We start from the raw sequence: 13,265 nt of genomic DNA on the forward strand, positions 1-13,265 counted from the left end.
CTGTAGTGGTGGAAGGGGACCAACGCTCAATGGCTGTCTTAAGTTCAACAGCACGTGAAACGATTGTGGGAGAATTATGTCTTCCTTTAGCCTTGCGAACGCATTTGACGAGATCGGCTACACGGCCAATTAAAGGGAACAATGTTCCAGCGCAACCCATGAGAGGGTCAATCTGAAACCTGGAAGCAACGTTGCGACTTAATTGGCTGCAGGCAAGCATAAGGTTAAAGTCCACAGCCTCAACTTTTTGACAAGTTACGCGTGTGATAACGTCCATGTAGATCCAAGTATTCGCAATGAATCCTAAACGATGATTGCTTTCCCCTGGTTGTGATGTTACATTCCGGGATACCGCGTCTCGAAGAAGAGTCTTCGCTTCTTGAATATGTTTAACGCCGTTCGACGCTCTGGGATGGTACCAACTTCGTGCTAAACCCAAAGCAAGTGTTACAATCAACACTACCTCCAGTGGCATTCTGCTGAGGCTGTCGTCTTTGAGACGTCTGAGACTTTTGTGAAAATGTCGTACTCCTTCGGCCCGGACTTGCGGTAATCTGTTGTATCCATGGAAACAAGTCATAGCGGCGATGGCATGATAGAGTGCCGGATGCTCTTGAGCGAGTGGCCAGACTATTTTCCGCCACGGGTTTCCGGTCAATTCTTCCTTTATACAAAGAACCTCGCATACCCGACGATCGAAAAGGAGTGCAATGTTTTCAGGGCTATCGCTACGGACGCTTGGCTGTTGGATTAAACTAAATATATTTCTTCCAGTTGTCTCCAACAATGGCATTGTGTATGAGTCGTTATCCGCAGGCCAAGTCAAGTTGTCGGGACCAGGATTATTCTCATCCTCGCTGATACGAGAGGTTGCCACATCTAACTGAGTTCCAAGATGAGATAGCACCTCCGCGCCGCCGGGATTGTCGGACTGTATGCCTTGGTAGGACGATGAAACAAACGTGGTATCGCTTTCTGGCTGGCAATTATTCGTTAAGCCCGATACGCATTGATCTTCAGACGGCCAGGCGTTTAGATCAGAGAATAGGGTGTCAAAGTCTATGGCTTCTTCAGACCCACCAAGGATCATATGAAGAGAGGAATTGGTAGTAGGGTCCGGTATATCGAGAAACCGAACCGGGTTTTCTTCTATCCTTGAAGCACTCGTAGTTTCTGTTGTTTCATGCTCCGATACACCAGTTCTAGGTGAGCCCAAGCTATTGTCTCGAACGGCGTCCTGATCATTATCGGGATGTGTGAGGTTTGACCCAGCGACGCAATCATTGTGTCGTGTAATGTTTCCATATCCTATGGAATTCAGTCACCATTGTTATGTATAAGATCTCTTGGGTCTAACCTACTAGTCGTTTTCGGCTGTTTGGGATCGCCAAACTCTTTCCACGTCAAATCTTTCCTATATTCACAGGTGAGGTGTCGTTGGAGACAATTCGTGCACGACGGGGTCCTCTCGTCGCATTTCTTGTGCTTGGCTTTGCACCTTAAGCATCCTACAATGATTATAGACGTTAGTGTAACTTGACGTAGAGAGCTTCACTGGTGTCCAGTAATATAACAGTACTTGGGAGACTAAGGACGAACCATCACGACTTTTCCTATATCTAGCCTTCTTCCGTATCTTGATATGATTTGGGGGTAGTAGTTGAGGAGACTGATCCTCTTGGCTCGCGGCATGCATTGATAAGCCCCCATCACCCCTGAACAGCCCGGCACTGTGAGCAGTAAGGGTTGGCGATGTTGCAGTGCTCATACTAAGAAAACTAGAACTTTTAAAGAGACTGCAATACTTGCTATAGAACTTTCAAGATTCCAGGTCTTCCTGTTGGCGGCCGTTTCGAAAACTTGTAAGTGCTCGTAACCGTGACGCAGATGACCGCATGTGGGGTACGCTTATCTCATGTAAGGCATAAATGCCTAAGACGGCAGTTTGTAGACTAGTGGAATTTTGGGGACAGACAAATGATATTGAGATGCCCTCACTAGTTCAGGGTCTCCCCAATATTGTTCACGATGAGTTGTAATTTCAAGGCCAGGTAGTCAAAATCTCGCACGGCAAGCTTTGTTTTCTGATTAATGGGTCGCGGATTGATGACGTGCTAATCTTACGAAAACGAAAATGACCAAAGCACCAGAACAACTCGGACGGTTATTCTTAGTACCATTGGCAATGCATACTTAAGGGGTCGCCTTAGGAAGCGATGAGAAGAGTGGTGTTATCTCTACAGCGCAGTTTGATAATGAGCGGCCGCGAATAAATCATAAGACTAAATCATTCAATCACTTGGAAGACTACCTCAATGTCTGCGGCAATCTAAATCATGCGTCGGCTACGCCTCAAGGGTTCTGATATCAATGTCGTGTATTTCTTATAAATCATTGACGTTATCTTGAAACCCAGGCCAGCAGTCAGCTTTCTCATCAATGGCTTGAGACGCTTGATGCAAGCAATTGCGCAGCACCTAGAAATGATCGTAGATTCAAACTGTTGATGTGATCTATTTCTATTGACCCGTAGCACGTATCTTCTGCATCAAGCAAATAAGCCTGATTACAAATGCCACTGTATTCCCTTCGTTCGTTGACACTTGGACTTCAATTCATCAAACTTAGGGATCGTATCCAGCGTAACTCGACCTCCCTCTCATATTTAACACGCAATAACCACATCCAAATTATACTCTGTAGGTCACGCATCGCATACAAAACTTCGCATGCTTCATTGTCGTAGGCAATATTTCTAGCAGATATTGAAACAATTAGTCAAAATTTTTCGAAGTCGAATTCAGATCAAGCCGTAGATGCCTCTGAGATTCGCAATACCTCTGGGGCTGAAGTTGTTGCTTTAGAGAGTCTCTCTTGTCTCTCCTTCTCGAAATGAGCGGAGCATATTTCGAGAACCCGATCTTGATAGTCTTGTCTCGTCGTTAGCATCCTCCCTATAGAGCATTTCTACTGAATGACTTACAAGCCACACCGTTTTCTTTATCTGGATTGAGCAATCCCACTGAGTAGATACCGAGCTTAAGATTTTCCTGTAACTTTTCGCACAGGTCATGATCTTCCACACCAACTCTTCGAGCGAACTTGTAGTAAGTTTCAAATTCTTCTGAGCCAAGCGGTGCATCATGATAATAGTCGAATTCCATGATAGTCGTTGAAGGATCCTCTTGGGGACAGACGTGCATTAAGCTCATCCCTCCCCCGTAGAGGTTGAGGGTGGTATTGGGGAAGAAGTAGAGAAACAAACCATCAGAAGTGGTATGATCAGGCTTCGCAAGATGTTGTGAGTAGTTATGCATATTGAGGACCTTATATGTCGTAGGAGTGTACCGTTTGGAGAATTCAAGGTGTGCATAAGCACAATGAAGACACTCTTGATAACCGTCGACAAGCGCTTTCCAGTTGTAATGACCGATATATCTAAGAGACTGTCTGACTTGGCGATTTGTGAAATCCACATGTACAATCAGGTCTTCCAAGCCCGGGAAGAACTTCTCGAAGTCGACCGTCTCGTTTGAAAGCGTCAGAAAGAGCAAACCTGTTGGTGTTAGATGACTACGCATCTCTGAGCCCTGGAAACATATGTCAGATCGTGTATCAATGTCTTATGGTGTCGGAGAATACATACATCATCTGCAAAGACCTTGATGCTCTTCCAATCTCCCGAAGTTCGTCGGACTGTATAGTTTACTTGAGCCATTTCATACTTGTAGTCCCCCACATCGATCCATTTGCTAACCGCACCCAGAAGGAACCATGACTGCAAAAATCAGATTGTGCTGGGCCATGACGTCTTATGGAGGATCTCACCTTGAGAAATATGGCTCGCCTTTCCAAATGATAGACAGCCTTGCTAGTGAACCAAGATGCAGGAAGTGTAGTATTAAAAGCTGCCATTTTCCTAAGTCTTTTACTCAATTATTCGCGTGTCTTGAGCGACGATTTTCCATTCTTTCTCAATTTGCATTTATACAGAAAGTAATACATTGAGTTTTGACACAACCTGCAGGAATCCTCAAAACGCTTCAAGAGAGGCTAGTCCGGATATGGAATCTCAACACGCAGGCAAAAAAGGAGGGCCAGTTCGTCGACCTTCTAGCCAATGGGAATACAATGCGTGCTAGCTGATATCTTTCCCAGTTATCATATCGTGAACCACAGTGCGATGTGGCAACAGCTAGGATCAGCATTCCCAAAAGGGTAAGCAAAACCAAGGCTCCCTACTAGCTCGTTGACGAGATTGTAACTTCGGCGGTTTTTTGTGCGATTTTGTTGATGCCTTAATGCTCCGTGATGCCTCCTCTGTTGGGCCACGAAGCGACGACGGCCAGTCCGTGTTCGCCATGGAACTGCTTTCCAATCCAAGTAGTCCAGCACGGGGTGGAGCGATATCGCTGATGGATTCCAGATGGATCTCCTTCCGACCACGGCTCTTATGTCTACCAGGTTATAGGGAGTACAAGCTTCCATCTATGCCATATCTACAGATTAGTAGCTAGTTTTTTCATCATCGTCAACGGGTGTTGGTCATCTGCCTGAGCTGAATCATATTATCCTCATCGAATTTTCTGCGCAACCTATGGCTTGCTCCATAATGTCCAGCTGTCTTGAACGTTTCTTTGGTGCATTTACCTGTCTTATCATCACCTTGATGGTGTCTATTTCCTTGAATATTTGGTTTTATTCAAGAGGGATTCAGCCTGCCTCGAAACACCGAAAGCCAACTGTCCAGATATCATCAAGTGTAGTTAGAACTTCTGAAAGAAGGCAGAGCGAAATCATCCCGGGATGGTGGACTGATGTCGCGCGGTTCCAAATCGAGCGTCGTGCCATATTCGGCAAGGTACCTTCCCTTCAGCACGGGGCCGAACACGGACTAATTCGGATAGACCTGGCTCTGTGTAAGCCACCATGGACGCTTCGTGAAACCTGGAGATTATATCTCGCAAGACATCGCTGGGTTTCGATTCTTTCTTATATTGGGTAAAGACAATGTCGTGCGAGGATTTCACAATGTTTGCCGTCACCGCGCCTTTCCAGTTGCCGTCAAGGCATCTGGATCGTCAACTATACTGGGTTGCAAGTATCACGGCTGGTGTTATGACACGAAAGGCCAGCTCGTGAAGGCACCGCAGTTTGATGGTCTCGAGGGTTTTGATAAGGATTCAAACGGCCTCTATGAGATAGAAACCAAGTTAGACGAACACGGCTTCCTGTATATCAACCTGAGTGGTAGCGACGAAGGGAATGCAATTCCCTCGCCCACCAAGTCTGGCAGGCCCGGTCGAATCGACCAAAACTCCCAATTCCTGCACAGCTGTGAGTTCAAGGGCAGGTTCAACTGGAAGCTAGCAGGTAATTCATAAATTGATCTCCCGGGATTGATGCATAGCACTAACAAGAGGGCAGTGCATGAAGATCCTTGGACTGAGGTGGGAGACCTACAAGAAAGTGAGGCCACTCCTACGACTGCAATCCTGCGGTCTTTGTCGAATCGCTTCCTCACGCCCACCGGGCGGTTAATATTCTTCCCCTTGACCACGGTATACACGAAAAGCGGTAGTGGACTGTGGTATCAGATCTCGTACTCTCCAGATTCCCAAGAACAGACAACATTACGCTGCGATGTGTATTCTACCAACATCAGGAGAGCGGGAACTTTCCTTCTCGACAGTAATAAGAAGGATATTTTAGAACGACTACTCAAATCTAAAATCCAGGAGCACGAAGAGGCACACATCAGGTTCGCCAAAACGAGCCATGCTCCAGGTGACAGAATCGGCATGTCGATGCTCGATGAAACAACAAAAAAACAAGTAGCTAACTACATTTCAGATGAGCAGTCGAAAATAAATGATATGGTCGAAGCTCATCTCGAGCAGGAGAAGCTCCAGGGAGCTGAGATTCACCCCGCGGTTGTGCAACAATGCCACGGCGCGGCCTTTTCTCAGGCAGAAGGGAGTAAGTCCTATGGCATTCTAAACAAAATCTCAAGTGTGATCAAACTAAGCTGTGTGATTAGTATACAAAGCTCTTACTTGTTCGAGCGAAACTCTGGACTGGTAACTGTTCCTATGCATTCGAAATTAGATATAGGCATTTCCTATGATGGATGAGAGGACTGGCTCTACTCATATATTTGCCATTTTCAAGCTATTTTCATACTTTTTCTCATTGTCCTGGTCGCTTGAGGTAGGCCTGAAGCGACGTCATTCACTAAACTCACTCTCCTTGATAGGTCAAGGCGAGGCGAGTAAATGTAGACGAAAGTGCGCACATAGCTATTATAAGTTTAGTATTCTAATACCCACGAGACGTCGAAACAAAAACACACGCATCGCGTTGGATACGTGGCAAACACGTGTACTGTCGTCAAAACCTCTAGGCTTGAGCATGGCGGGTGAGATGAAGATGCAAGCTGAAGTTTTACCAGATTAGATGTCAACGTTATGATCATGGAAGCTGCAGGAAGTATCATTATGTAGATAGGCCACATATTGAGGATTTATGTCGATCCCAGGCTTGGATCAATAGGTGAGAGCCATCAAGATTGTTATCAATGAGGCACGATTGCCCAAGGTTCTGGAGAAATCTGACGCTATTTGGGTATCTTCACTATACAACTGTCATGTTTCCTGGCCAATGACACACGAGGCATGTGATTAACCTTCAGGCAAAGGCCAAATATATATATATATATATATCTACTTGTACATAGTGACTATTCTCTCACAGCATCTTATACTTTTACGCTGCTCAGTATATAGGGGACGTCGAAGAAGAGGTTGGCAGCTGCAATCTATCCGTTTTGTCTATGACTAGCCTATACCTAATCGATACAATTTTGGCGAAATGGGTTCTTCACGAGAGAACACAGGGCCGCCATATGACGACGCCGAAACTATAGATACAGGAACGATTTATGGAGACGACATGGAATATGCATATCAAGACGTTGTTGTGCCTATGGTCGACGGATTCGTCGTCCAACCAATTGAGGCTACCAAGGTGGACAATGAGCTTCCTTATCCTGTTGCGTGTCCCGAAAGTTACTCTTCCCAACCCAGTCGCTCACCCAACCCCTCACTACTTTACTCAGTCACTATACAGTCCCTACTCGGGACAGCTCAGGACAGCTTAGGATAGCTTAGGGGAACGGCTAACCCTGGTTTAGGATGGTTGTGTAACTTCATTCGCACCTGTCGATACCGCACGTCCTACAGTCCACATAATGAATAGTACTAGTGGTTGGTTCATAGTATTGATTCTCGTCAACGAAGTATGAGGGATCAATCCATTTATGTCAGCGTTCAGTGGAATTTCGATATTTTGGGAGAAGAAGGAATTCTACGAGAACCGAGGTCGACAACGATCTTGAGCGGCGCTTTGTGTATCCGCATATGTTCTCAAAGGCTAACCACAATCTAACAGGACCTTTCTCTTGTGAGCCTCGGGTTAGAATCCAATTTTATACAATTACACTGATATGGCTGCCTTTCCCTCTGTATCCATCCTCTCCTCCGGTAACGGCGGTTCTTCCAGTCGGGTCGGAGCAACTTGTTGAGGGTCTTCTGTTTTGTTTCTGACTCTCCATTTCATTCCTCTTTTCATTTCCACGAAATACAGAAGAGCTGAAAACGAGGCCGAGCCCCCGAAAATAGTGAAAGACCATCCAAAACCAATTCTATCGATCATATATTGGACTATCCCAGTCGCCAAGGCCGCCATAATACATCTTACTATGTTGAATGATGCTTGTGCGGTTGCTGGTGCTTCGTGGTTGATATCAGTCAGGAGAGTGTTGTTGTACTAAGATACATTGACTTAGAACCCCGGATCAGACTCACGAGGGGAGCATATCACTTACATTGAAACATGTCTGAATGCCCAATCCAGTCAAGAATTGGAGAACCATAGGAATAGAAAGATGCTTTATTCGTCAGGTCAATCCCAGCTCAACTAACATGTTGAACAGAAGCACTTACAGCATGGTAGTAGACAGCCCAACCATACCCAGTCATTGAGAACATTGCAAGGAACGTCGGCACGAAAATGCTCCTCATTCTGGCTTCTTCGATAGGGAACCTGGATAAATCATCCCCACCCACTTTATCAATAGGCAAAGCATGCTTCCTGGCCACGACCCGATAATCTCGGTCGATCAACTTCCCAGACATGAGAGTCGATACAAGACAACTAGCGCCGTAAGGAAGGTAGATTAATCCAGCTTCTAGTTCGTTTAGGCTGTAAATATCCATCAATGTCGTCGAGAGGGATGCAACGGAAGCACAGAATATCATGTAAAGCAAACCACCAGCCGTAATGATAACAGCCGTATCCGAACGAGAAAGGATAACCAGCGTCTTTAGCGGATTAGGAAACCCTTTTTTCCGGTAAATGAGGGTGGAAGGCTCAGGCGATTCTTTCTTCCATGGCCGCATAACGTTCGGAATCAAAGGCCTTGACCATTTTGGAGGTGCATTTGAACCATTACCGACGACTGATCGAGCCGTTTCCGGAAGGGTGAGAGCGATCAACACGAGGACAATGGCTGACATGATTGACAGTAGCCAAAAAATCCAACGCCAATCTGCTCTGTATGCGAGGACGCCTCCAAGAAGAGGCCCAAAACTGGGAGCTGTTGTAATGCTACTTCCTTCAGTGGGCGAATCCTTGAATTCCGGAAACAGCTCACCCAAATGATAAAGCTCCTACAAACGCACCTCGCTCTGCCGGAGTCGCGATGTCTGCAACAACGCCGTATGCAACCGAAAAGGTGCCTGGTCGTCAGAAATTGTACGTATGTCTAATGTCATGGGGCTTTCTCACCCGAGATTCCTGCACTCTGGAGCATTCTCAATAGGAGAAGTGCAACGAAAGATTTTTGAAGCGCAATTCCTACGTTTGCGCAAAAATATAAGGAAAGCGTGACCATGTAGACTGGCCGTCTCCCAAACATGTCGGCAACATCTCCGGCGATAGACGGAGCCACACCAGATATGGCAAGATATGAGGTTACTGTGAAGTTAATGCGCGTAACTGATGTATGGAGATCTTCCGACAAAATCGACAATACTGGGTAGTAGATGAAACTGCTTAGCGTCGAGAACCAGCCTGCTGCGGCGATTAATGCGACAATATACCATCGCTGGCGTTTGGAGAAAATGGTGTGTCGGGGTATGGCTGCTGGTACTGGGGATTCTGCTCTTGGCGGTGTTGCCCCCATTCTGTTGAGGGCTGATTGGGATTTGTCTTTGCAAAGAGAAGAATTGTGTCAGGTGGACAATGTGCCATCAAAGTTCAGCCATAGACGACCTATTAGCCCGTGCACGGTGAGTTGGGTAGGCATTTTACATAATATGCGCTACCAACTTCACCATGTCGTAGTACATTCATAACTAGCAATTAAATATACACGAATGAGACGGCTGCGACGTGCAGTTCCGCCGATCACCTGCAATAATTTCAGGATCCAGATCGATTTCTCCAGAGTGCTTTGTAGCATTTGGCTGATCATAATATCTTTCCCCACTGGCTGGCCCTCGTCCTATAATCCATTAGGGAACTTGTCTACAAGCACCCTCATCTCTCTTCTTGCCCTGTTTTACGTTAGAACAAGGCCATTCCACGAGGTCAGGAGACAGCATACATCTCGCGAAATTTTGTCTCGTCGGGATACAGGGCAGAGACCAGAAAATCATAGCGCCTAGAGAGTGATAAGCGTGAATCCGTGAAGTCGTGCGCTTTCCATGTACTTACAAAGCGTACAACGAGTTACGGTCATCCCAATCAGCATGCGGCTCCGACTTTCCCATGACCTTTTGATATTGTCTGAGATATGGCCTTCCAAGTCGATAACGCGGGGCACGCCAGGGGCCTAAATCTGCCTCGTTATGACCCCAAAATGCACAGGAGTCGAAAATTATGATATCTCCGGTGTCTGCATCCACCATGCAGTTACCAGGCCATAGATCGGAGTGGACGAGACAAGGCTCGATAGAGTGTCCGCCTGTTTCCAAAGGTCGAAGAAGTCTCGGGATAACCTTGTTGCAGAGGGCATCAAAGAGGCCGTCTAATTCTTCGTCTACACCTTGCGTCTGCTTCTCGAAATCATACATAGACTGCATAGCCTGCGTAAAGAATTTCTCCCATGTGTCCTGCCAGGTATTATCGTTGGGAATATTCGCAAGATGTGTCGGTACACCGAACCCGAATTTGCCCGTTGGGGACTTTCCCATGCTAGCCCTGTGAACTTTAGAGACAATGTTGACCAACTCCTTAACATCCGGTAGCTCGTCGAGCATATCTTGGAACTCGCAGACGTAAAACCATGTATCGGGGTCGTCTTTGAATTCGCCAAAAGCAATCGGTGTAGGCACGTTGTCTGGAGCGTAGGAGGCGTAGACCGAGTCGGACTCGAATGCGCCTTTCATCATACGTCGACCAGGCTCGCCAGATTCATACTATATTCACGTGTTATCAAAAGCCAAGAAAGGTCAAGCCCGACAAGTGGAGACATACCTTCATGAAGTAGGGTTTGATCTCGCCGTCCTTCAGCCTTGCGTCTATCCGGAGCGTCTTACACCACGCACTTGCCCCGGAAGGAACAACGGAGACCACCTCTGTTCCTTCTGGTAGTTCTGTAGGAGTGAGTGAGCACTGGCGGGGCGATTTGATTGAGTCAACACTTACTTGCTAGAATATTGTCATCCAGACGATCAATTTTGATGGGATTCGCTTCTCGTTCACGTCTCAGCTTTTCAGCGTATGCTTCGGCTGGGTTTGTGGACATGATTGAGGTGGCATAACAAAAGCTGATATGGGTGCAGAACTTAGATGAAGATTGACTCGGATTGAGGCAGGGGAGTCAAGCTGATACAGGACTTTTCATCGTCCAGATGTACGACCGTGCACCGCGGCGTCAGGCTGCGATATCGTAGCCGGCAATATCGGTGTGATGTGCCACTGCAGATTTGGGTACGAATGACAGTCAGATCTCAGACAGTGGGAGTGAGTGTGCAGACAATAACTATGCAACGACACGGTTGGGGGCATGCAGCCAGCGTAAAGTGTCGCGAGTGAGGTGTGCAGGTGTCGCTATGTGCTACAGCCCTGGAGGTATATGAACATAGCAGCCATCCATGCAGCGGAGGTAAGGCTGACACTCACTAGCTCATTTGAGGCTAGCCCTCCCGTTCGTTTCAACATACCCAGGTATTGACCGGATGACGTTTTGGAACCAATCAAAGGTTGCTCGCTGGCATCCATGGAATCATGGATGAAGGTGTGCCCCATTTTTCAAGATTTGGGTGCATATTCCACCTTTTCTCCTTCCAGCCCAAAAGAGCTAGACTAATACACCTTAACAAGAAATAGGTAGTCTGACTTGCTCCAACTGGAACACTAGCCTGGGAAACACGGGGACTAACAATAATCTGCCGTACTGAGATGACATCGCGGCTCGCGCGAAAAGAACGGCCTGAAAGCAGAGTATCACTTCTAAGCCCCTATATTATATTCAGGTTTTCGTTTCTAGCATTGATCTAATATGAATACAAACAAGGGAGTTTTGGTGTACTAGTTATTCCGGACCGAAGAGGTGGGGAGCCGTCCCCCACGCGAAGTGAATCCTCTCAGCCTTGTGACCGACGCTTACTTGTCTTTACATTCTAAGAAGAAATACCAAAGCCAAGCTGAATATCGACTCCTTACTCGAGCTCTGTCGAAGCGACGAGGACAAGATTGTCTAGCAACTACCATCTCATACTCTACCTTGCGCATGCTGTTGACTGGGGCTTAGCCTAGCTTGTAGGCTGCCAATTTACGGGCACTTTACTGCGATCACCCGCAAACGAGTTGGAAAAATGGCAAGTTGCCGACGCAGGCGCTCACTAGCAAATCAATATCAAGTCGTTGCTAACGGTGGCAGTAGTCCTTCCGAAAGGAACTCTGGAGGCAAAAGACCATAGAGTCGTCATCGTTCCTTCATCGCCAATTCAACGCACTCAGCCTGTTAGGTCGCCAAGGAGATGACGAGTCAGCGGAAGAAATTCGTGGGCCTTTTGGGCTCACAGGCTTACACGAACCTGCAGAGCCTCTAATCGACTTCATATTCGTACATGGTTTAAGAGGAGGGTCAAGAAAGACTTGGAGCAAGACGCCTAACCCGGCCTATTTCTGGCCAAAGGCTTGGCTACCGCTAGAGCCATAGTTTAGAAACGCCCGGACACATACGTTTGGGTACAACTCGGACTGGGGACAGACAAAAGGAAGCTGTGTGACGATACACGACTTTGGTCAAGCTTTGTTGGCAGACTTATACAACTCACCTTACACAGGCGGGCTAGATAATGACACGCCGATCGTCTTCCTCGCACATAGCATGGGCGGCCTTGTTATCAAAAAGGTTCTCATACTGGCGAAGCAAGACTCGAGCTACCACAAAATGGCGGCCCGCAGCCACAGTATGATCTTTCTTGCCACTCCCCACCGTGGTTCAGACAGCACGTCGTTACTCCGCAATATCCTTCAGCTCTCCGGGGCCTACGGTTCTAAGGCTCATCTTGAGAACCTAGTGCCAAACTCCGAAGCCATCTACGCAATTCACGACCAATTTCGGCACATCCATCAAGATGTTCAGCTATGGTCCTTCTTTGAAACGGTGAAGACTCCCATAGGCCTTATCGTCGAGAAAGATTCAGCAATCCTTGGACTTCCTGGTGAGCGGATACAGCTACTGAATGCAGATCACCGTCAAGTTTGCAAATTCGACGATCCCTCCGATAGTAACTACCGCACATTGCGGAATGCTTTCGGCGCTGTCATCTCTTCGATAGAAAGCACGTGGTTCTCCACACGGCGGGAAGAACACCAAACCGACATGAAAAAACTATCAGACTTCCTCGGTTATGTGGAACGGCCGGACGCAGATCTTTCCATGCTGTCTGACCATCAAATAGTTAGAGTATCGCCTAACGAGTCTCCAAGTTTTGTAATGGATAATGATATTGATAAGCTTCTTTCAATCATAAACATACTGAAATAATTAACTTTGCTCATCAAGTGTGCACGCCATAAGCCGATATGAGATATCGATGCCGGTCTGAATGGCTAGAAGCGATACGAGCCTTGACCGTTGTCGAAGTAGATTGCCGGCCAGCATTTGTATATCGAATGGATCAAGCTAGTGTCAAAGTCCTCGACTATTCTGTTACTGAAACAGGGTAGTAGTGCCTACTGCTGACCAA

General features: G+C 46.9%; 1 protein-coding gene across 1 annotated transcript; it reads right to left on the reverse strand.

Annotated features, from left to right (window-relative positions):
• Positions 1 to 9,565: 9,565 nt before the first annotated feature.
• On the reverse strand, positions 9,566 to 10,810 carry UCRPA7_7305 (hypothetical protein; the record flags this gene model as incomplete). Its single annotated transcript, XM_007919837.1, has 5 exons — positions 9,566 to 9,617; positions 9,668 to 9,724; positions 9,778 to 10,481; positions 10,540 to 10,658; positions 10,711 to 10,810. The coding sequence occupies 5 exons, from the start codon at positions 10,808 to 10,810 to the stop codon at positions 9,566 to 9,568; spliced, it is 1,032 nt and encodes a 343-aa protein (XP_007918028.1).
• Between the last annotated feature and the right edge of the window lie 2,455 nt (positions 10,811 to 13,265).

Source organism: Phaeoacremonium minimum, assembly GCF_000392275.1.
Source record: "Phaeoacremonium minimum UCRPA7 unplaced genomic scaffold PA7_03_scaffold_509, whole genome shotgun sequence".
Classification (NCBI taxonomy): Eukaryota; Fungi; Ascomycota; class Sordariomycetes; order Togniniales; family Togniniaceae; genus Phaeoacremonium; species Phaeoacremonium minimum.